At 43.5% G+C, this 25338-nt stretch overlaps 1 protein-coding gene across 1 annotated transcript; it reads right to left on the bottom strand.

Moving 5' to 3' along the window:
- Window positions 1–611: 611 nt before the first annotated feature.
- ATP6V1G1 (ATPase H+ transporting V1 subunit G1) lies at window positions 612–19207 on the bottom strand. The gene is made up of 3 exons (XM_085611894.1): window positions 19012–19207; window positions 2389–2489; window positions 612–1441 (listed from the first exon to the last, which is right to left on the bottom strand). Exons 1-3 carry the CDS (start codon window positions 19091–19093, stop codon window positions 1268–1270), a joined length of 357 nt encoding a protein of 118 aa, XP_085468020.1. The 5' UTR covers window positions 19094–19207; the 3' UTR covers window positions 612–1267.
- Window positions 19208–25338: the final 6131 nt, after the last annotated feature.

Raw genomic sequence — 25338 nt, 5'->3', positions numbered from 1 at the left:
GTAAAACACGGACACGCGCACGGCATTAAACAAGCTTGCAGAACCAGGGACAAGCAACTGCATCACTGAGAATACACGGATGAATAAAAGCTGCGAACTACATACAAAATGGTTTTACTACCCCGTTCAAGGGGCACTTGAAAATGAATCAAGCAGGCAGCCTTTGAAGCTGCTCTAAATTAAGGCGCCTTCCATAAAACTCATTTGAATATGTGCATCTTTTAGTCCCCTCGAGCTTCACCAGATACTAAAAGAAAACGCTTGCAAGAAACACCACCAGAAGTATAAAGTACGTAGTCTCGTAGCAACCTCACGCCTGACTCCCCTCCCAAAATGCACCGCGCGGTTCATTACAGCTTCAAATGCCCCTTCAAGATGCAGGGAGACGCTCAAGGCTGTACCCTTCATATCCTGCGACAGAAAACATGAGTGTAACCAATCATCTTCTATTTCTAAACAGGGCTCTGAGTCATTTCAACGGAAGGTTCGGAAAATATCTGGCACTGCAGACTCACTTCCACACGAGTGTGTGACTGGCTCTGGATTACTCAACTGGAGCCTACGAAAAGGAGAAGTACAAACATGCAATTACAAAATACTGGAACCCTGTGAAAAGTTACACAACATGTTTATTTGTGGGAAAGAAGAGTACAACTAACAATTTCCACTGGGAATAAACAGAATTGGGGAGCAGGGGCTGCAAGGTTAAATATCTGTGCAGGGCAGGTGCCGCAGTTCCAATGCACTGGCAGGTAAGCAACCTAAATCACAAAGCACTCGTCCATTCACAAACATGATAACACAGATGCAGTCTCAGGTCCACCACATGCGCCCTCTAGCAGCATGCGAGTGAGTCGCTGGCAAGTGCTTGTAAACGTCTCAGTGACACAATTCTTTATTTTTTCTTACATTCAAGCCAAGTCAAAGAGAGCCTGAAGTGCCACATTCACAACAGGAGTGTCATCGACAACGTTCCCAGATCTCTGGCCTTGTGTATTTCCATTCATTCATCATTGAATTATCACTTCCTTTTGTTCGCCCTGCATAGATAGGGAACATTGCTAATAAATATTTGGAGATATTCTAAGGCAGGACAGAGAGAAACCCGGAGACTTATTTAACTAGCGGATCAATATATTTTAAAAATATTAATATCCTTGCAGGAAAAATATACACCTGACTAAGCTTAGTCACAAAACTCTATGCTCCCTGTGACCATTGGCTTCTATTACTAACACACAGGGAATGGAGCTCTTCACCCATCACTCTATCCAGAGACGCGGTAGTTGATGTGGATTTCCGGTTTGATTTCACAGACCAATTGTAAGAGGCTCTGCAACACCATCTCTTTATTGCTCACGTAGTTATCCTGTATAATTTTCATCTTCTCCACTGTACCCTTGTCCACTTCAGAGCTGTAACTTCCGTGTGACCCCAAAGCCTACAGTCAAAGAAAAGGACATTGGCAAAATGCAAAACTCAGGAAAGCAATAAAAAAGAGCTCACTGTATAAAACAACCAGAAGTGCCTTGCTCGGAGAACGCCCTGGGTGAAACCAAATTTGGCCACCCCTCCCATTCGTCCCCTTTAACTATGGACCAATGAGAGGGGTGAGGAAAGGATATGGAGACAAGAGAAAGACAAGCAATGAGAAAACAACAGTAGAAAGGCATGATTGGGCACCAGCAGCGTCCATAAAGTGTTGAAATGCACTTATCTTTAGAGCCACGTCCGAAGGAAACTGCTGCAGGCAGCTCATGTGCCCCTCTAAAGGTGTGTGTCCTGAGCTCACACATTCTAAAGTCCGGCGCTGCTGTTCCGCCGGATGGTTTGAGCCATGGTTTAGGCAAGGCTGTGACTGCTTGCCGATTAAAACCCACCCAATCTGCAAGAATTACACCAACGTGGTATTCCTTGTTTTTAATGCTGTATTACTAAATAGTGCAGTAGTTGGGTAACAGGTGCTACAGGAGTGCAAGCATGGTTGCACCGGCCTACGCTGTAGCCATAGTTACCCACTTCATATAATTAGGTTCTCAAAACCATATAATACACAATTAATTTTTAGAGCAGTGACAAAGCTAACAAGGAGATCTAAACTAATTGAAGTGTTGAAGCTGAGCACTGTGTGGCTAAGCAACATCTGGGTGGCTAAGCAACATGAAAACCAATTTGGACAGTTGGTATGCAAATTAATACACACTTTGTTCCACAATCCCCAAGAATAATGTTTTATTCGATAAACTGATTGCCCTCCTAATAGCATTTTGGTCCTGTGGGGCTATTAGAAGCTGGAGAATGCCTTTGGGTTTGGAAATGAGACCTTCGGAGTACACCATGGGCAACAAAGAGTACCGGTACACTAAACAGGGTTTTAGCTAATCATACCGCATTTTCCTTTGTTCTAAATTCCTGCTCTCTCTGCAGACGATATTGCTCAATCTCAGCCTGAGCTTCCTCTTTTGCTTGCTTCAATCTTTTGTTCTTTCCTGTGTGGATGAAAATGAGAGAGACTACTTATAGACATGGAAAAGAAATACAAAAGGATATTTCACACATAGTAATTGCACTTGTAGACATAGACTAACTCAAATATGTGACCATGTAATGATAATTTCTCTTGCAATATTTGTCCCATTCCTTTACTGAATCATCCAGCCTTCTTCATCCATAACACCGAATACTATATGATGAATCCATCCCATGGCAAATGCCTGTCCACTAATACAAAAAGTTTCATAGTTCATCCTAACTGCAAGGGCAGTGAAGCGCTGAAGAAGGTAAACCATAGCCATGGCAATGCATTGCAGAAAGTTATAAGCAGGACACTGGACTATAATCACAACCCTTTATCAGAAGACAGGCAGAAGAAGAGAACGGGAATGTCCATGATTAATAGCTACCTGTACTAGATGGAAAGAAATGACGCCTATATTCAAAAGTATTACGAACATGCATCCTAAATCCTTTCATCAACACAAATGAAGGCCTCGTTGACAGGTTTTTCAAATTTTGATATGTGACAAAAATTAGATTATATTGACTTCTAGTAAAGCAGCTCAACCAAAGATCTAAGATTTGTTTTGTAGGTATGCTGGCTGTTGAAGAAACAGAACCTTGTAAAGACGTATACAATGTATTTAAACTATTTGGCATCAAGAAATATAGTACAAACCCAGAGAAAGGAACAGGCTGCAGTCTAGAAAAGATCTTTATGGGGTTAAGGTTGGCATTCAGAAATCATGCATGAACATTTTCATGGGGAATCAAAGGCTTTACTCTGGATAGACGTTACAGTTGACAGGGGGAAGAAAGTCAGTCTAGTATTGTGAAATTGTAGAGTAATGTATTGGCTCAGTTCACGCTACAGAAATATTACATACACATACATTACATGCAAAAAGATCACAGTCACAAATGGAAAGTAGGAGAAAGGTACAGGCATAGATGTGTTCAAGTAGTTGATCAGATATCCAGTGTTTCAAAATGGAGGGAGTCAGTAACAGGTTCTACATTCTAAAAGATAAACGGAGGAGGGGTACTATATTTTTCAAACACATAAGCTGATGAAATGTAAAGCGTTTGGGTAAACTTCTTGTGACAATGATATATTTGCAATCTTCCGAAAGATCAATGATATTAGCAAGTAAAAATAGTTAATAAATTTGGCTCGAAGTACATTGGGCCTCATTAGGATGTCGGTCGGAGGGTTTCCGACCAACATCCCCGGTTTGACTTCCGACCGCCTAATTACAATGTAGGTCATTCTGGGTGGCTTCAGAGGGGTTCAAGCAGCCCGTCGGCCCCTAGCTGGGCCCCCTTCTCCCTGCGGCCTCCGGTTGGAGTAGAGGAGGCGCCTATGGTTCCCCCCAGTAAATCCCTGCACCATGTGGCAGGCACCATGAGGTGCCTGTCACACGGTGCAGGGATCTACAAAAACTCCCATATAGAAATGGGAGTTTGCAACAGCACCATGTGAGGTCACATAATAATACGGTGTTCGGAACCGCCGACCTATGGTTGGTCAGTTCCCACACCGAAACGGTGTCAGGTGGACTCAAGTCCACCCAACATCGTAATTAGGGCCGGTGTTGTTAAATGGATAGGATAACAGCAGATTTTGAAATTAGCTTCTTGAATTGTCATCCAAACAGGATTTTTTCATAGCTGGATTGCTGAATGGGTGTATGTATAAGAATTGGAAGAAGCGCGCATGAGAAAGAAAGCAAAGACCCAGGGAAGCCCACAGACATGTCCTCTACATGTTAATGCAAAAATACAGAAAAAAACAAAAATATTTTATGTGCAAATTCACAAGACAGTGGACCAGCACAACACTATCTTAGCCTTTGCAGCATACAATGCTAACCCATTTAATTTTTAACTTTCTTTTAACATTTTCAATACTGCAGCAAAAGGAGGATACAACATGCAACTAAACTGAAACTCAAAGTCTTTGGCAATGTTTTAAGCAGGCATAAAATATTTCTACACTAATCTTTTATATTTTTCACTAAAGAGCATTCCAGAACAGCTTTCTATCTAATGCAAGTATTGGAGTTGTGGTTTCTTTTGCTTGACTAATAGCAGCATTTTAAAATGAAGAGTGCCTTTAACTGGCTAAACATTGACTTAGAAATGTAGTACTGTGCTTGTGAGGTGTGGATCAAGATAATATGGCTAGCATACTATTTTTTAGTTCTTCCACACAATACTCAATCAGCCTAATTCATATCAGAGACTTAGCTACCCACATTTTCTTTTACCATGGTTTCTTCTGAGATATTTGCTTCCATGCTTCAACATCTTAGTGCAACTACCGGTGGGTGTAGGATGGCTGGATCGTTCTCACCATTTCAATCTCTGGTTCAAGAAAAGCACCAAGGCAGAGTTAACAAGCATTAACGCCTCACTCATTGAGTTAGAGCTGCTGTGAATGAAGAATCATTTGAAATGCGGAAACTGCTTAATTTCTGTCTGTTTTGATAGGAGACGTCATTTATTTTTGGGTCATCAAATGGAAGGTTTAATGGCCTAAATGCACGGCTAATACAGAGGGTGTGATTCACTGCCTTTATTAAGATTGGGAGGAGGTGCAGTTAATTGCATAATAATACCCACAGCCCTCTTTGTATTTTGTCTATATATTTTAGTGGGCATGGGTGGCCTCTAGATTCCAAATCTTTCACCCAGTAGGAAGGAGGGTTCATATTTTTACCTAAAAGTTTTACTTTCCAATCCCGGTAAAAAATCACAGGGTAACGCAAGCCATGTAACAATGTACATCTATTATACAATTGAAAGGGATCGTTTGTCAAAACTCGAAGGAAGAAAAGTTGATTTTTATACATGTGATTATACATGTGATCTGGTAAACTCTTGAGCTAGCTAACCTGGTTCACAAATTGTGCCCAATTACATACACCCCTCTGCATGAGGGATTTCAACACTTATCTGATTTACTGGGATTGAGATTTGTGACCTCCTCGTTAAACACAAACAAGCGCAGCAGCTTATTTAGCAATTTAACCAGCCAATTTCTGGGTCCTTTCAGATGGCAACTGAGCACTCCATGTGCTGCTATAACCGGACAGTTTCTTCATAAGCCATTCTATACATTGCTTTATATAGGCACCTAGACCGGGTTAATAAAATGCGTTATTCTGCAACTCCGTACAAATAATGTTTCCAACTCAGAAGAATGAAAGGATTTACAACTTTAATATGAATGTTATAATGATATAATTATGCAGCAGTTACACTGATTGTTGACCTATCTCACCAGAAATAAGGATGTAATACAAATGAAATGTGTTCAGAGAAATGTAACATTTGGAAAGCTGCTGAGTATCAGTACTGAAAGACCAGCACATTTTAGATTTTGGAACAGAGGAGTATCATGGGAGCTCTGAAGATGGTTACTTAGAGGCATGCTAGTTTAGAGGTATCTTGTGAAAGCCGAGTGTATATTTTAGTAGAAGGATAATGCCACAAACCACTGATCAAGGATAGAGGGGAATGGTCAGACCTTTGTTGGTGGTGTGGATTTTTCAGGTATGGTATATGCAATACCTAGTGCACATCAGAGTGGAGGGTCAAGGACGGAGATGGGAGATTAAAGTAATAGCATAAATATTCCACAATAAAACAGTTTTAACACACACGAGACCAGGGATCTTCCAAAAGTTTCTGTAATAAGAGCTACTTATATTAAATTAAAATCATCTGGAGCTACTAATATTATTGGTGCTGTAATTGTGCCCACATCAAAAGATTATATTATTGGCCACTGTCTGCAAGCCATAGCAGCACTGACTCTGGCACCACACCAAGGAAATAATATTAGTAAAAGACTCTCCAATGCCAAATTATTTATCACTCAAATATCATCTTTAACTATATTTTGAAAATTCAACCATTTTTCTCCAAACATGAGGTTGTGAGTCCTCAAAATATACACATTTATGTATATGTTGTACACACGCTGTTAAAGTTTGATATAGATATAGATAATATATATATATATATATATATATATATATATATATATATATATATATATATTATCTACTGGCGGTCGCCAGTAGATAGTTATAGTTAGGATCGTGTTTCCATAGGAAATCCGCAACATTCTATTTGGAATAACTTTGGCGCCGATTGACGAATCCTCGCGAAATTTTCAAAATAGGTGGGGCGCTCCGCTCCGCTCCTTCCCTGAAAGTCTCGGGGGGATTCGTCAAGCGGGGGCTGAGAAAAAGGGGGGGTCCCAAAACGCGTTTTCCCCATGCATTTTTCCATAGGACCTTTAATCCAAGCTACAGCCCGAACGGCTGAACAGAATTACTTGAAATTTGGCAGAGAGGTAGTCCTCAGGTCAGGGATGTGCCTTTTGCAGGTCTGGTGTAAATCTGTTCCGTATTTCCTGAGAAAATAGCATTTAAAAGCATATATACATCTATAAGCGTGCACCGTGCGCGTACGGTAAAACTTACCGTACGTGCACGCTACCGTACGCGCACGCTGCCGTGCGCGATTCTGATTGGTTGTTAGATCTTAGTAAACATTCGAATCGGTCGAAACCAGGAAGTGTCGGCCGCCATTTTGTCTCTCGCAGTCTGAGGGGGTGAAAAACAAAGGTGGAGAACGTGAAAAGGGGGCAGGGTGGACAGTTCCTGACCCCCTAGCCTTTGTCAGGGGTCCCAGAAGGACCCCCAAGGGCCAAAATTTCATTTTTTTTTTGCGAAAAATCGCGTAGCGTGCGCGTACGGTAGAAACGGAAAAATTCCGCGAACTGCGTATCGTGGGCGCGAAGCGCACCGTGCGCGTACGGTACGCGCACGGTGAAAAACCTTAAAAAAAATAAATAAAAAAAATACATAACTTAGCATTTAAAAAACCGTACAAATTCACTGAAAAAAACCATAGGTTTCACACACGTTATAGTTAGGAATTAGCATTTAAAAAAACTTGCAAATTCACTTAAAAAACCATAGGTTTCACACATGTTATAGTTAGCTGGACATTTCACTCGTGAAAAACCATTGAAATTCCCCCGTTATAGTTAGTGCAGGCAACTATAACTCACGCGACCGCAATCCTCTGCTGATGACGTCAGATATTACATCACTGATGACATATGTGTCTTTCTGAAAAAAAAATATTTGTAATATATGTATAGCTAAAAATTAATGGAAGAAGACATGGGTAAATAAGTGTCTCAATACAGTGATGTAATATCTGACGTCATCAGCAGAGGATTGCGGTCGCGTGAGTTATAGTTGCCTGCACTAACTATAACGGGGGAATTTCAATGGTTTTTCACGAGTGAAATGTCCAGCTAACTATAACATGTGTGAAACCTATGGTTTTTTAAGTGAATATATATATATATATATATATATATATATATATATATATATATATATATATATATTAGTTCAACGAAGCACAGGCTTATAAATTAGTATGCTGGGTTACACACAGGAGAGCTACTTAAAGGTAGCTGGGGAGCTACCAGTAGCTCACGAGCTACTTGTTGGAGAAGACTATTCCAGACAATGAAGTTGGTATTACGAGTAACCATATGCAAAGCAAGTGTATTTCACATTGAATAGCCTATGACTTATGGTGTCTAACACATCGCGGGTGCCGTTCGTGCCTGTGGAACTTTGTTTGTGGACTCTGTGCTCTACCTGGGCGTGAGGGACTGCGAGGCTCCGCGGCTGGGAAACCAGCTACAGCTGCGGCCTCTTCCCGGACACTCCCCCTGCCAGCCCTTAAGAGGACGACTCACGGCCCCCGCTTCGCGGGCGCCGATCGTGCCTGTGGAACTTTGTTTGTGGACTCTGTGCTCTACCTGGGCGTGAGGGACTGCGAGGCTCCGCGGCTGGGAAACCAGCTACAGCTGCGGCCTCTTCCCGGACACTCCCCCTGCCAGCCCTTAAGAGGACGACTCACGGCCCCCGCTTCGCGGGCGCCGTTCGTGCCTGTGGAACTTTGTTTGTGGACTCTGTGCTCTACCTGGGCGTGAGGGACTGCGAGGCTCCGCGGGTGGGAAACCAGCTACAGCTGCGGCCTCTTCCCGGACACTCCCCCTGCCAGCCCTTAAGAGGACGACTCACGGCCCCCGCTTCGCGGGTGCCGTTCGTGCCTGTGGAACTTTGTTTGTGGACTCTGTGCTCTACCTGGGCGTGAGGGACTGCGAGGCTCCGCGGCTGGGAAACCAGCTACAGCTGCGGCCTCTTCTCGGACACTCCCCCTGCCAGCCCTTAAGAGGACGAATCACGGCCCCCGCTTCGCGGGAGCCGTTCGTGCCTGTGGAACTTTGTGGACTCTGTGCTCTACCTGGGCGTGAGGGACTGCGAGGCTCCGCGGCTGGGAAACCAGCTACAGCTGCGGCCTCTTCCCGGACACTCCCCCTGCCAGCCCTTAAGAGGACGACTCACGGCCCCCGCTTCGCGGGGGCCGTTCGTGCCTGTGGAACTTTGTGGACTCTGTGCTCTACCTGGGCGTGAGGGACTGCGAGGCTCCGCGGCTGGGAAACCAGCTACAGCTGCGGCCTCTTCCCGGACACTCCCCCTGCCAGCCCTTAAGAGGACGACTCACGGCCCCCGCTTCGCGGGCGCCGTTCGTGCCTGTGGAACTTTGTTTGTGGACTCTGTGCTCTACCTGGGTGTGAGGGACTGTGAGGCTCCGCGGCTGGGAAACCAGCTACAGCTGCAGCCTCTTCCCGGACACTCCCCCTGCCAGCCCTTAAGAGGACGACTCACGGCCCCCGCTTCGCGGGAGCCGTTCGTGCCTGTGGAACTTTGTTTGTGGACTCTGTGCTCTACCTGGGCGTGAGGGACTGCGAGGCTCCGCGGCTGGGAAACCAGCTACAGCTGCGGCCTCTTCCCGGACACTCCCCTCTTAGCGGAACACTACCCATATATTCTCGGTCCAGTGACGCGGCGCGGGACGCGGCACAGGACGTGCGCCGGGCGAAGCCCGGGCCAAGGGCGGGCCTGTTCTAGCCTGTTACAGACCGATTAGGACCGGACCGGGCCCCCCCTCTAACATTTCATACCCCAGGTGATTGGACGTCGTCTTGTAAATATTGGTTGACTATTAGTTGTGGAAATTATATGCTATTATCCATGGCGACCACACGAGGAAGTAAGAGTAAGGTGATTAAGGATGTTAGTAATATTACTGGCCCATTAGATCACTTCATTGTTAGAGCGAACTCTGTTATTGACCAAGGAATAGCTCTTATGGAACGAAGAGTATCACAGGACCTATTACTGGCCAAGCGCTCCTCTATGGGCCTTTATGCAATAGCTAAAACTCCCGATAACACAAGTAACAAAGCACCCCTTCCCTCAGTACACATGGATATACATAGCATTCCTAATGTAGTGGACTTGACCTTTTCAATGACTGAATGTATATCTTCTTCGCAACTAGAGAGGTCTCCGATTCTTCCAGCGGAGCCTTTGGTATTAGAACCACGATTGCAAGATTCAATCAATAGTCAGACGGTGAGAGAGAAAGAGGGGGCAATACAAAAGATGACAAAACTTTCCAAGAGAAAGTATAAGAAAAATGAACTTAAAATAAATAAGCCCACTAAGACAAAAAAAACTATTCCTATTGGAGAAAAAGGGCCAGGCAAACTTATCTCTAGAGGGATAGAACGAATTGAACAACAGTCAAAAGACACCTCTTTTCCAAGTAGTCCTAATGAGGATAGTCTGCCATTGGAACTGTCGAGCGTTGTTATTCCCTCTACGATGCCTATAAATTTGGAGCCTTTGAAGGCTGACCATAAGCAAATTGAAATCATAAGGGAGCTTTTTAAAAAACATCTTACTCCATTGGAAACTAGATTGAAGAAGATTGAGAGGCAGCTAACAGATGTGGCTGCTTTATTAAAGATCTCGACTAATATTGAATTACCAAAGGTTCTGGATGAGGGACAAAGACACGCAAAAAATTCAACAGTGGGTTGTTCAACAGTTAAATCGCCAACCTACGCCTTAAAAGCAAACAGTTTGGCAACTGCTAATATAGAGAACTCTGTAAAAGAAAAAATTAACCATCCACCTGGATATAATAATCAAGGGCCAAACATACAGAAAGATTTAATTAAGGGACTTAAACCGGGTAACTCAGTTATAGATTTGCCCCCAGAAGTATCTCCTTATTTGGTGATTTTAACGGGGGTTCCCGAATTGAAAGAGGGAAAAGAAGAACCCTTTGGTTCTTTGAAAAACAAGGTCCAATACTGGCTCAATGTAAATCGACCACTCCCTTCGAATAGGACGAGTAAGATCTTAATGGTCCGCAGGGTTTCCTGGGTGGGGGCAGAAAGACAAACAACACAGGGTGACTGTGTCCTGGTTAACTTTGAGGACCCGGAAACGGTTGATTATATCTGCTCCGGGAGAAATCACTTCGCAAATGAGAGTATTGAAACTAAAAGATTATCTTTCTTTTACCCTCCTAAATCTTATCCCTATCTATTCAATGAGCGTGAATGGATTACTGTAAAATCCCGTGACAGAACAATGGGTATAAGGGATTGGGGAAGGCAAATTAATAGAAATCCAACAGATAGTGACAACTGGAGGGGTTTACCAACCTCCAATCGCTATAGTAGTTTAGAGATGGTGGATTGACTCCATCGGACTGGACCTAGTCTCTCTAAGCATTGTTTTAGTTCGATCACCACGGTCAAAAATTTAAATCTCCTGCTAATTGACCCACAAAGAGTTGCAAATGAAGGGAAGATAAAAAACTTGCCAGACACCCTAATAACATCTAAAGCCTCACTTGACGAATTCGGTAAACAAGAGACTGAAACAATCACATATTCCGGCTTTGGTATAAAAACTTTTTTATCCCCAAAAGTTGACCATCTCAGGGTGCAGCCTGACGTGGAACATATTCCCCCTCTGGCAGAAACACATTTCTCTGTGGCTAGTCCATTTAACGAGGAAACAGATACGGAATATAATATTCCTGTGAAGGAACAAAATCCGCATGTAGATTGTTCCCTTAATAAGGAGTGTCACCGAGATTCCAAAAGGGGAGAGCTGGCTCTTTTATCCTGGAATATAGCAGGCTTAGCAAATAAGGTAAACGATCCTATCTTCTGTGATTTAATCGAGAAGAACGACATTGTATGTTTGCAGGAAACCTGGGAACAGGCCGAGATTCATCTTGCAGGGTATCGTACGTTTTTTACCCCCGCAATCCAGCCCAGGAGAGGGAGAAATTCGGGGGGGGGCTTTGTACTTATATTTCCAACATGGTTAAGCTGGCAACAACGCAACAGAACACAGAGGGACATAACTGTTATCAGGTCTTTTGCTTAACTGCAGGCGAAAACCGATTTATTTTAATAAATCTATACAATAATATCCCGAAGGAAGATTTGAATAAAGAATTTGAAGATCTAAATAATTTAATAGCCCGCACAATTGGCTTGGAGCCAAATGATGTGTGTATCATTCTGACAGGGGATTTTAATTGCCACTTGTGCCCCTATAATAGCTCTGGTATATGCGGAATGGTCAACCTAACTGGCAATCCATGTACACATTTTGAGCACACTTCACTGGGAAATATGTTTAATAACTTAATTTCTGACTGGGACTTGGGATTTGTAAATGAATTGTGCACGCCTCAGGTTTATTTCCAGCCTACCTTTAATGGTCGCGGTCTAGAATCTGTCATAGATTACACTATGGTTAGCACCACTCATAATCGCAAAGTCCTGTTGTTTAAAACATTAGACACTGCAATGAGTGACCACTTCCCGATCAGCTCAATCTTTGATATTGATAGGGGTGCTAGATCTGCCCAGAGCGTAGTGGAAAACCTTTCCCACTATGCTATTTCTTTGGCAAGACAAAATGGCTATGCCATAAAATGGAAGAAGGTCGACCCATCAAACTTTCTCCAGAACCTGATTTTGGATCAACATGAAAACGTCAGGATCTGTCTAGAGATCAACCCAGACCCTAGTTTGATTATCTGTGCCTTTGACCAGATTACCTCATTTATTGCCAAAAAGTTAATAGGAACTCTACGAGACAAGGCTAATCAAAAAACTATCGGGTGGTTCAACTCGGATTGTTCCAAAGCACACTCTAACTTAAAGCAGATCTTAAAGAAAAAACCTAGGAACAGGCTGGAAGTTGGAGCTGCCAGGGCAGCTTATAAAATATCGTTAAAAAAACGGAAGCAAGAGCTCAAGGAGAATGCGTGGAATGCATTGGTAAAGGCAAGCTCCTTGAGAGATAACACTGCATTCTGGAAAGCAGTAAACGCCCCCTTCTTTGCAGAAAGAAATTCTGATAAGCTGGAACCTGCGATAGAAGAATCAATCTGGGTGGATCACTTTACCGAGCTTTACAAAAAAGATACTTCGCTCGTTAGAGCCTCTAAACCCCTAATTCAGCAGGCTGATATTGAACCTACTGTTCCTGTTTCATTTCCCTTGGGGATTGTCTTTTCTGTCTCAGAAGTAGAATTGGCCCTACAGGAAAGTGCCAGAAACAAAGCCCCTGGGCCTGACGGGGTCCCTACAGATATATATAAAGATACTCTCCCTTTATGGGCCCCTTTGTTGACTAATATGTTAAACAGTTTTAATATTAAGGGGTTCCCATTGACCTGGCAGGAAGCCATTGTGGTGCCTATTTTTAAAAAGGGAAATCGAACCGATCCCAAATGTTATAGGCCAATCTCCCTACTCGATTCATTGATGAAAGTGGCAGGCAGAATTATTTTAAACAGATTGCACATCTGGGCAGAGGAACACTGTTATTTCTAAGTTCCAGTACGGCTTTAAGGCTGGCCTAGGTACTATTCAACAAGGGCTCAACCTGGCCTTAATAACCGGCAAATACACGTTGGCAAAAAAGGGTAACCTTTTCATGACCTTTGTTGACCTTAGCTCAGCATTTGATTGCCTGGACCACGATGTACTTTGGGATTCTTTAATAGGTTTGGGCATAGATCTAAATATTATTAATTTTATCAAAGCACTGTATAGAGAGGCAGGGGCCAAGGTGCGTTTTGGCAACAAAGGGGAGTGTTCTGCCAAGTTTCCAATTATGAAAGGTGTCAGACAGGGTTGTATTTTGGCACCTTTTCTTTTTAATCTGTATATAAATGAAGTGGCAGAATTTTTAATTAAACAAGAGTTAGATTATCCTCAAATTGACGGCACCCCAGTTCCCATTTTATTATATGCTGACGATGCAGTTATCATGGCTAGAACTCAGCTGGGTCTTCAAAAGGCTTTAAACAGCTTTTCTTTTTTTATGAGTTCCAGGGGTTTAAAAATAAACATAGGGAAAACCTTTACCATGTGCTGCTCGTCAAAGAATAAACTCTCTTGTAAGACTTTTATTGACAAGTCTAAGATAGAACTTACTAGCTTTTTTTCATATCTGGGGATTGTTTTTAATCAAAAAGGTACTTGGAAAGCAGCAATCAGGGCTAGGATTCTTGCTTTTGCCCGTTCGTTAGGAGCAATCAGACAGTTTGCCAATAAATTAGGAGGCAGACCTGTACGTATTCTACTAGACATCTATAAGGCTAAATGCACATCAACTGCTTTATACGGATCTGGCATATGGGGTATCGCAGACTCACAGGAAATCCAAGTAAAAGAAAACACTTTCCTACGCTATCTGTTAGCGGTCCCTAAATCGACCTCCACATATATATGTCACAGGGAATTGGATTTGGTCTATATTTCGGATCTCATTAAAATCAATCCATTACTCCTATGGCACAAGATATGGACCTCAGAAGCAACTGTTTTTAATAGCACTATTCTGAGTGACTGCCTTAAATTAGAGAGATGGAAAGATATTCATTGGATCTCCTATGTAAAGGAGTTCATGACTAACATGGGGCATGAACCTTTTTTTGATAATCCCTCCTCGCTATCTCTGATCTCTAGAAAGGCTTTTAAGATAAGTTGCCTTGCTTTCCTCGAGAACAAAAGATGCCTTGAGGAGAGGACTAAGACATCAGTAACCCAATACAATGCACTTGTTCAGAGCCCCGGTTTGCAGCTTTACCTGTCCCCCGATTACCCTGCTTATGACAGAATGCTGCTATCGCGATTGAGAACTGGTACTTATCATAGGTTGATAACATTTCCAGCCAGAAATGATTGGTCTTCAAAATTAATTAATTGTCCCTGCGATGATATTGCTCTGCAATCTTCGATACATTGTGTTCTCTTTTGCAAGTATTATGCCTGGGGAAGAAAGAAATACCTGATTCCCCTTCTTAAGTTCTGGGGCCTAAGACGCTGCAGACCTGCGTATTTAAAGTTACTCCTATTAGATGACGAACTAACAATTAGTGCTGTATCCAAGTTTTTAAAATTCGTAATTCGATGCAGATCAACCCTGGATTAACTTTTAATGTTTGTTTTTATCTCTGCCATTTCTTTTTTTCCATGATGAATATAACCTGTATGTAATTTGACTTTGTTTTTAATCATGTTTTATTGATTGTGCTTTTATGATTTTAATTTTAAAATCGAATAAAGCTATCTTTGACTTGACTATATATTAGTTCAACGAAGCACAGGCTTATAAATTAGTATGCTGGGTTACACACAGGAGAGCTACTTAAAGGTAGCTGGGGAGCTACCAGTAGCTCACGAGCTACTTGTTGGAGAAGACTATTCCAGACAATGAAGTTGGTATTACGAGTAGCCATATGCAAAGCAAGTGTATTTCACATTGAATAGCCTATGACTTATGGTGTCTAACACATCGCCATTCACTTTTGGTGTAATGTGAACAAGGCACAGTGATACAATGTAAATTTACACTATGGCCATGCCAAGATGGCACCTTTGTGTTTGCAAATCTTTGCCTTGTCACAAAGTTTTCTTACATCTACCCCAGCAAAGATTTGTATTCATCTTACTTCTCCAAGAATTAATTTGCATTATTCCCTATGGATGCAACAAAGCCCACCAGAGATTTTCAGATGCCCTCTCAAGACTGCATACTGCCTATGCTAAACAATGAATCTTTCTGGAAAACGACATATAAATAATTTATGCCACAAAGATCATGCAAAGATCATGCAACAATGAACCTGGTTTCAATAGGTTAAGCGTACTGCCACTTTCTTGATCTTTGGGTTCCTTCTTATCCAGAACTTATCATTTGCACCTTCAGCTGTCCTACTTCCACTACCATACATGCACATCAAAAGTATTTTTTAATAAATTAAGTTATACTTCAACTTAGATCAACAAAACAAAAAAGTAAAACAGAATATATCGATAAAGAAGTTAACTAAAGCATAAATATTGTTGTCTTTAAATATTTTCAAAAAAGTCTTAAATTAAACAAACTATAACAAACGGAGGATTCAATAAATAATTGACTAATTCATTGTATGTATTTATCTTATATTTAAAAATGATTCCACCTAGGTAACGTCTTCGGTTACCGGATAATGCCAAACATATTTGCAGAACATGGAACCGTTCTTGGTTTTCTCCCTGACAAAGTCTGCAGTTGAGAAGTCATTGGTTTGTCCTGCCCATATACCCATTAAGGGCTTAAGAGGCACATTTCCTATTCCCGGCCTCATTTTTAATTGCCATATTGTATGTTCAATAAGAAGGGAAAGACAGGGCTGGGTTTGACCAAGTGATACATTAACAGAAAAAGTTCTGTAAATCTTACATTTTGCACAGTAGTCGATATCGAGATTATGGCTCAACTGCACAATCCAGGTTTTCAAAAATAGTTATAAATATCATCAGGTGTACGCTTGAAGTAGTTCGATTTTTCCCACAAACTTATGTAGTGAAAACTAAATTCAAAGTGAAAGTCATTTGCATACAGGGGCTTCTTAACAGATCCTCCTCAAAAGTGGTTTCAGTAATCTTTCTGGTGTATGTAGAGGTGGGCAAGCCATTAAAAGATCGAGCCAAATGCTTGGCTCAGCAAAAGGTACTCTTGGACCCTTGTACCCAAAACATGCTCAACTACCCTGTGACTTCTGCTTTGCACCCACACTCTAACCAAATGTGCCGAGAATTAAAAAAAAAATTAAAACTTGGATGTAAAACTTGATTGGGAAAGAGAAACCCATCTAGCAGCTGAATCACTATAATGTGCACCTAGAAAACCTGGGGTTTATGCCGGCAATCACACTTCACCAAATTGTGTAATCCTGGGGAACATTTTATTTCCCTGTGCTTTTTTTATCAGCCAATTATTGCATCTGAGAGCACTTTGCAATATGTGAGTTCAGGCTACGTGCTATACAAGCACCTCTCATGTTTCTGATTCAAATAGACTGCAATGTTATTCCATTAAAAAATCTAGGCCACTTATAGGACGCTCATAAGAACTGACTAGCATCTTAATTCAATATTGGCCTTGTCATGGGACAGTGGGCGGGACTTTTAAGTTCATATTTTAAAAACTGCCACTTTTACTAAATGCCACTCAAGTAGTGATGCAATCTGCTCTACTAAATTGAAACGCTTCAGCAAATTATGAATTTTGAACAGTATTTATTAAATTTTTACACGGTGTTTGCTACCCTATTTATGTGCAAACATTTTCAGGGCTCGGTTCATGCATGTGCTCTTAGAGCCGAGCAACACCATTTACTTAGCTCTGCCTTTTTGTTGGCTCGCCCACCTCTAGTAGACTATACAACATCAAATAACTTTAGCAAGTGCTTGGACATGTGTATTAGATAATCTAAGTTCTTGTTGCAATGCTTTGACAGAAATTGTTGTAATTAAAGTACAACGTTTTCATAAAATCTTCCCTTAGGCACTCCTACCAAATGTCAGCCTTCCAACATGAACAACACAACCGCCCACAAAGGATCCATTGCAGCATCTTCGGCAACTGAAATTTGGTCCCATGATCTTTTTGTCTTTGGGCTGGTTTCCCTCTTATTTGCTTACCCTTCAGACCAAACCGCATGCAACCCTGCACCCTTCCAAATTCCCTCTAGTTCACACGTCTAAATCGTCACCCAGCATAAAGATTTTGATTTTTTTAAACCTCCGATCCTATAGCCAACATGGGATCTACCACACCAGGTTCCAATACCTCAAAAAAGCGTCACAAGGCCCTCAGTATCTCTGTGTCCTCCATTCTGGCATGCCCAATATACCCTTTGTTAAATCACAAAACTCTGACTGCTTACAAACCTGCCACTCCCCTACAACTGTCAATCAACTAAATTACCTTTCCCCAAATATATTTGTTTGCCACATAATCTGTTAATTCCGTCTGGTACTCTTTCCACAAAGTATATGTTTCTCCACAGTACAGCACATCAGCAAGATCATTTCAAACTCCTCTACTTGACTACACCTAGCCCAAATAAAAAGTTCTCCAGATCCTTGTAGATCAACATAAGAAATTCCCGAGTGTTTTCTTTAGTAATTCATCAACCCATACCCCCAAATATCTTAGCGGTTCTTTAATAGTTGAAACTGACTGATCTCCCAAACTACTTAAGTACCACTAGTCCCAGTTTTATCCATGAATATATGCATCCACTCAAACATATTTGTTTTATTATCTGATAACTTCCCCTCACCACTGAAAAAAGAAAGACAGTCATTGTAATAGCACTTATACCCAACGACAGAATTTTATTATCATCTGAACATAAACCCATAAGGATTTGTTACTATCAAACTAAAAGTAACCATCTTTCAGACCACAAACTGTCCAACCATGGACCAAGCTTGTACTGCAGAATCCCAGGATCTTTCTATCTCTTCAGATTACCCCTAGATTCCCCTTAGAGTTACTAGATCTTTAGCCACTGTTAAGGTACGTTCAGCTCAAGAACCTTTATATTCTTGGCATCTTCTTTCCTCTAAAATTGCACCCCCAAATGCCCGACTGGTATTACCTCTTAGACACCACTGAAACTTCCATCCCTTTCACATACCCCAATCATTTACTAGTTCTTCATCGTCCAAGGATACTTTTAAATTACACTCGCCAGGGAGGCTCATAATTCACAAAGTATGCCCTAAGGTTTAAACAAGATTTATCTAATCATCACCCCAGGACCATTATCTTCGCAGGCCACACCTCACTAGAGGGTCTTTCCATACACTTGATAACAATTTATTATCCGCACCATGGCTCTATTTCCCATGGTTATTCTTCCTTGAAGGGTCTCTCTGTCTGCACTACAAAGGCTTTGCAACCCTGAGATTTTCCTTAGCGGCTTAGACCCTCCCCGAAACTATATTCTTGCCTCTCTTCTTTGCGCCCGTTTACAATCTATCCCCGAACAGCACCGCTCTTCGTTTTTTAAGGCACCATTCCCTAAAGCCTTATCCCCAATATAACGAAGCACGTTCCCTTCTCAATACATTTATTTCTGAGCCCGTCCAACTCCATACACAGCTCGGGACCGCATAAGGCTGTATTTAAGCATCAGTGTAAATCCTCCCACAGAGCCCCCGGCCTCTCAATGTCTCACTCTTTCGGGCTTCCGACACCTTCTCGGCCGCCCTCTTCTCGGCCTGGAGCAGCTGCTGGATACCCTGGGACTGACTGGCCATAGCTGGAGACGGGAGCCGCTACTATCCGTACAAGCCGAAGATCACTGAGCCTGTCAGCTGACTGCCGCTTCCTGTCACCAGACAGCACTCCTCGCGCGTCAGCTGACCGCACTTCCGCCTTCTAGCCCAGAGCCCTCCCCCCTCCTCGCATAGCCCAGCCTAGAGTCATGTTCTAATTCAGAACTAGACTGCTAACCTTTCATTCAATTTCTGCACTGGGCAGTGGACAACATGCGCCTCCGCAAATCAACTTTAGCATTCTTAACTTTTCTTTACAGCGTGCTGTTTGTGTAGTCCATGGGTACTCGCAAATATTTTCCCAGGGGCCAACATGTTTTGTCTCTGGTGTGACCGAGGGCGGCACAGGTACAGGGGTGGTCGGGCGTCGGGTTGGGTGGTTTATTTATTTATTTTTATTTATTTTATGCGTTTTTATATAGCGCGGACTTTACCGGAAGGTGTCAGAGCGCTTCACAATAGGACCAGCAGCGTTACACGAGGAGAAAATTACAAGTGGGCATGTTACAAAAGCAAACGTTACATTACATGAGGGAAAAGTGACAAATGTGCATGTATCAAAGGCAAACAAAATACAAGAAGAGGTAGCAAACTATACGTTACAAGAGGAAAAAAGCGACATTTGTGCAAGTTACATAAGCGTACAAGATACAAATAGAGGTATAAAACTGCAATAAATGGCAGACACTTAAGACACAAGAACACACTGGGAAGGCACTTCTATAGGCATGGAGTACAGACTTTCCTATAGTGGAAGAACTTCCTGCAGGCACTAGAGAGGGCGTGAATTAGATTTGGAAGTGTCTTTCAAGGAGGAGAACTTTGAGGTCAGTTTTGAAGGACCGGGAAGAGGTGGTGGTCGGAGCTGAGGCGGAAGTGAGTTCCAGATTCTCACCGTGTTGCCTGAAAAGGATTGGGCCATCGATCTTTCCTTTTTGAAAGTGGGAGGTTCAAGCAATAAGTTTTCCACATTACGTGATGGTCTAGAGCCTCCAGAGAGTTTCAGTTTATTTGCCAGGTAGCGAGGAGAGGAGTGCAAGGCTTTGTGGCTGATACAGGCAGTCTTGTAAATAGATCTTGCCTCAATGGGAAGCCAACGATGGGTGGATAACATGGGTGTGATGTGGTTGCTTCTTTTGGCCCCATATATGAAACGTGCTGCAGAATGGAGAACAGATTTAAGGGGGGACAGGTGGGATTAGGGGAGGCCAGTAAGATAAAGAAAATGGCAGTAGTCCAATCTAGAGAGAACCAGCGATTGGACCAGGGTTTTAAGGTCTTGCTCCGGTAAGAAGCGACAAATCCCTCAAAGAAGGCACAGTTGGTATCGAGCAGACTTTGCAATGGAATTGATGTCGGAGAGTAGATTGAGTTTTTTGTCGAGAATGACACCAAGGGATTTTGCGCTGTCGACAATGATGGGTTTATTGTTAAGTAGATTCATCTGATTTATCCATGATTGAACCGGAGGAGGAGAAAGTGAGGAGGAGAGGAGGAGGAATTCAGTTTTGGAGGGATTCAAAATCAGTTGATGAGTTAACATCCAGTTTTGAATGGAGTCGAGAGTAGAGTTTAGGATGGAGAGATCGTGAGTGGAGGCCACCTTGAGGTAGATTTGAGTGTCGTCCGCATAGAGATGATAGAGGATCCCGGATTTACTTAGGAGATTTCCCAATGGTTCCAATTAGAGGTTGAACAGAGTAGGTGCAAGTATAGAGCCTTGAGGTACACCTTGACCTACCGCCAAAGGAGATGAAAGACTGTTCGCTATTTTGATTATTGGGATCTATCAGAGAGGAAGGAAGCAAACCATTTAAGCACAGTGCCCTCCATTCCCATTCTCTGTTGAAGAGTGTTAAGGAGAGTATTGTGATTGACAGTGTCAAAGGCTGCAGAAAGGTCAAGGAGAATTAGAAGACAAGACTCCCCCGAATCGAGTATTTGCAACGCGTCATCAATCACTTGCAGCAGGGCTGTTTCAGTGCTGCAGTTTTGAATGAAGCCAGACTGGAAATTGTGAAGAAGATTATTGTCCTTGATATGACGGGAGAGTTGTTTCGCTACACATCTTTCTGTGATTTTCGCAAGAAAAGGTAGGTTAGTGATGGGGCGGAAGTTGTTGAGGTCGTTCGCATCAGCGGTGGGTTTTTTAAGCAGAGGGGTAACCTGCCCAGCTTTGAAGGAAACAGGAAGGGAGCCTTGACAGAGGGAGAGGTTAACCAGAGTGGTCCAATAAGAAAGAGAATAGGTATAGAAGTCGATGGCAATGGCGCTAGGGATGGGGTCAAGAGAATGGTTGGAGGGCTTTGTTTCGAGGATGCATTTGAGGAGGGCATCTTCAGAGATGGGGTCAAAGTTCTGCCAAATGGCTAAGGATTTGCGCTCCTCTGGAGGGGTAGGATGAATGACCTGATCCACAAGTTATTTCACTTTTTCGTCAAAGAATATAGCGAATTCCGCTGCTTTCTTTGTAGAATTCTCCAACTTGGAGGTTGGGGGAGAGCAGTTTGGATTCTTGATGAGATCGAATAGTTCTTTGGGTCTACTTCAGGGTTCTGAAGTGTGATGCTTTTCCAAGGAAGATGTGTTTGTGGTACTTGGATCTTGCTGAACGAAGCATGGCCAAATTATCAATGGAGGGTGCTTGTCTCCATTGTTTCTCCAGGATTCTTAGGTACTTCCTTTCTTCATAAAGGGATTTGTTGAATCAAGTTGCTGAGGGAGTGGGCATTTTCTTTTTGCTTTGAAGAGGAGCGACGTTGTTGATTTCGATTGCTAGGACTGTGAGGCATTGGGAGGTGAGTTCATTAACATCCAGGGTCTAGCCTTGGAAGTGAAAGCAAAGCTGAATCACAGAGGGTACCAAGGTCAACATTTTTAGTGTCACGAAACCAGGAAGTAGCCCTCTTAGGTTGGCCGAGAGTTGTAGAGTGTGATAGGTGAAGAGAGAATGGGATGAGGAGGTGGTCAGACCAGTCTACATGAATAGGGATAGCGATAGTAAGCATGCCTGCTTTAGAAATAACAAGGTCCAAGATTGAGCCCTTAGAGTGTGTTGTTACTGTGCAGTGTTGGATAAGATCATTTGCAGAGAGGAAGGTGGCCAGCAAATTCGCAGAAGAGTCTTGAAGCGAGTCCCAGTGGAGATTGAAGTCACCCACGAAGATCTGATTGTCACTTTGCGAGTATTGGTCGCTGATGAAGTCAGTGAGTTCCTCGATAAACGAAGGGCCGCTACCAGGCGGGCGGTAAATGGCATGGAATCTGAGGGGTGAGCGGTGGTGCAATTGAATCTCAAGAGATAGGCATTCAAAAGTGCAGAAGGAGCTGTTAGGAAAAGCCTTAAGTTGAAGGGAGTTTCTAAAGATGACTGCAACACCTCCCCCAACTTTGTCTATTCTGTCATTTCTAAATATAGAATAGCCTGTGGGTAATAGGAGATCAAACATAGAGTGAGAGGTATCATTGAACCAGGTCTCTGTGAGGAAGAGCAAGTTAATATTGTGAAGGATGATGGTATCGGAGATTTCAAGTTTGTGTTTTATTGCAGATCTGCAGTTGTGGAGCAGACAGCGCAGCTCTGTCGAGACTGTTTTGGTGACGGGGGCACTTGGGCTATGAGGATATTGTACTTATACGAGGGTGCTCGGGAGGGTTTAGGTTGACGAGTGGTTCTGACAGAGGAGATGGTCGGAATAGTGTAGATAGTAGGGTTACGTGGAGAGGAAAGTGGAGGAAGGGTGGCGTTCGGGGACTTGTTTGAGTTCTCAATGTTTGCAGCCGACAAGTTATGTTTGGCTATTTTGGGGTGTGGGGGCGAGGTGCATCTCGTGGGAAGGTGAGTGTTTTCCAAAGGAATTGCGGTGTATGGAAAGGTGGAAATCTTGGAACTTAAAAGTGAAATGGTAGCTTCAAGTTGGGAGATGAAGGTGATGAGAGAACCTAGCTTATTTTCCAGAGAGAGTAGGATAGAGCACGGCATGTTGGGTGGCTCGATGGAAACAGGAATGGGTGCATTTGGCGGTGGAAGGAAGGGAGAGGTGGGGGTACGGGAGGGGAGTTGGGGTACAGGGTTCAGAGGTGGGCAAATGTGGTCGTTGAGAGTGGGCCTTGGTGCATCAGAAGTGAAAGGAGAGTTGTCTTTGTTGATGTTGCAAGAAGGATAGGAATTAAGGACAAAATTAGGGGGAGATAGGTGAGGAGCGAGGCGGTGGGGCGGAAAGAGAGGGGGGAATGTGTGAAGTCATAGGAAGGAAGGAGGTTTGGGAGGAAGAGAGGGGAGGTGGTTGGAGAGGTCCTGTCAGCTAGGTGAGGTGGATGTGCGGGAACGGGTACCTGGCAGAGTGAGGGGGTTTGGGAGATAGGGAAGTTGAAGAGAGAAAGTGGTTCTGCTAGGCCCGAGGGAGGGAAAGGGTTACCAAGGGGGGAAAGGGGGTAGCACAGCATTACTGGAGGAGTGGGGGGAAGAAGAGAGATGCAATGGGTTTGTGATGAAATCGGGGTACATAGCGAGGGGAAGAGGGGGTAGAAAAGAGGAGACGAGGAGGGAATAGGGGGAATTTAAGGAAAGTTAACTAGGGGCGAAGGTTGAAGGAGAGGTGGACTAAATAGGGGGGTGGCGGATAGGGATGGGTGGAGGAGATAAGATTGGAGTACCGGGACAGTGCAGATTGGACGAGGAACGTATTAGCTAGAGGTAAGGCTGAAGTGATGAAGGGGGGCATACTGTGAGGGGGAAGAATGGGAGAGGATGGCACAGGGGAGGGGGGAAGAGGGTCGACCTGTGCCTCCCGAGGGTGCAGCCTATTGTGGTTTGGGGGGTCAGGGGAGGAGATAGGGAGTAATGGGTGGAGCTAGATGAAGAGTCAAGGGAGAACCCGGACGCAGGGGAGGGGAGTAGGGAAGGGAAGAGGTGGTCAAAGAGCGAGAGACAGGAGTCTTTGGCTTGGATCTTGACAGTACCGTTGTTATAGAGTGAAATAGTGAGGGAGCCGTTAAAACACGCAGAGGGGGACATTTTTAGCTGTTTCCCATGAGAGATAGAGGAGGAGGAGGTGACATTAAGGGAATTAAATAAACTGGTGGACCAGGAGGGGATGTCGTGAGTGAAAAAAAATGAAATCGTTTTTGAGCCTCCCATAACGACCATTGTAGAATTGATCAACAAAAAGGGAATCAGGGAAACATTCAATGGTGTTATGCTTGAATAATTTTGCTGAAGCTTTAGTCAGGTTAGGAGGATAAATGATTTTGTAGTAATTAATTCCAGATTTAACTCGAGTGATGGCCATATTGGGAAAATGAGGAGGGTGGTGGGGATAAGAGAAGAGTGTTACTAGGGTAGCGGTGGTGAGGAGAAGTATAAGGACAAGAAGGGGGCACATATTCCAGAAGTCGGGTGAAGATACCCGAATTAATGTGCAGACAGGGAAGTGAGACGATTAGGAACAGGTTGTTACTTCAGAACAGGACTGATTCAAAAAGATAGGACTGAAGAAAGAGCGGTGTAAGAGGAAGAAGGGGGCACAGATTCCAGTAGTCAAAAGAGGATAATCACAATAATGCGCCGTATGGCTCCTTTGTAAAGTCAGGCATTGTAGACTCAAATCTCGTCAGTCGTCATGAGGCCACATTGACTTGCTGATCGTTAAGGTCAGTCAAGGTACCTTGGTCACTACCCTGGTCTTGGGATCGGTACTCACTCCGGGGGGGGGGGGGGGGGGGGGGGGGAATCAGTGCTCACTCCAAGGGCTACTCGGGATTTCCCAAGGTGCCCCTGTCCTCAACAGCCACTCAGGTAAGGCACTACAGTTCTCTGGACTGCTCCGGTCGGGGGTAACAGCAGCAGGCTTGCGCTTCTTCACCTTGTCTGTGTACCAAAGCCCCAATCCACTGTACTCCAGCCCCGCCTCTAAGCTTTACTGCTTGGGAGTCTCTATGACTCTGCTGGTATTTGATGGGCCCTTCACCTAGGTAGCTTTAGAGGCTCCTTATAATGTTATCTTAATGGCAGCCATCTTAGGGTCAGGCAATTGTTTGATGCCCCTGCTGTCAGTGATATGGGCTGTTTTCAGTGACTATGACTTTCGGTATGCTTGTCTGGCACTGCACCAGCTCTTTTTATGTCACTGCCACTGACCAGGCAAGTCCCCTCTTAGATTAATGCAAACTGGAGCTCGATCGCCGTCATTTTAGAGTCAGGCGTGGCTGGAGGGAGTCTCTTCATC

Source organism: Triturus cristatus, chromosome 1_2, assembly GCF_964204655.1.
Source record: "Triturus cristatus chromosome 1_2, aTriCri1.1, whole genome shotgun sequence".
NCBI lineage: Eukaryota > Metazoa > Chordata > Amphibia > Caudata > Salamandridae > Triturus > Triturus cristatus.
This window is presented reverse-complemented; position numbering and strand designations above follow the sequence as displayed.

Coding starts and splice junctions, on each gene's coding strand:
- ATP6V1G1 (XM_085611894.1), bottom strand. CDS start 19,093: ATGGCCAGTCAGTCCCAGGGTATCCAGCAGCTGCTCCAGGCCGAGAAG. Junction 2,490..19,011: donor GGTGTCGGAAGCCCGAAAGA/GTGAGACATTGA, acceptor TCATCCACACAG/GAAAGAACAAAAGATTGAAG. Junction 1,442..2,388: donor TTAGAACAAAGGAAAATGCG/GTATGATTAGCT, acceptor CTTTGACTGTAG/GCTTTGGGGTCACACGGAAG.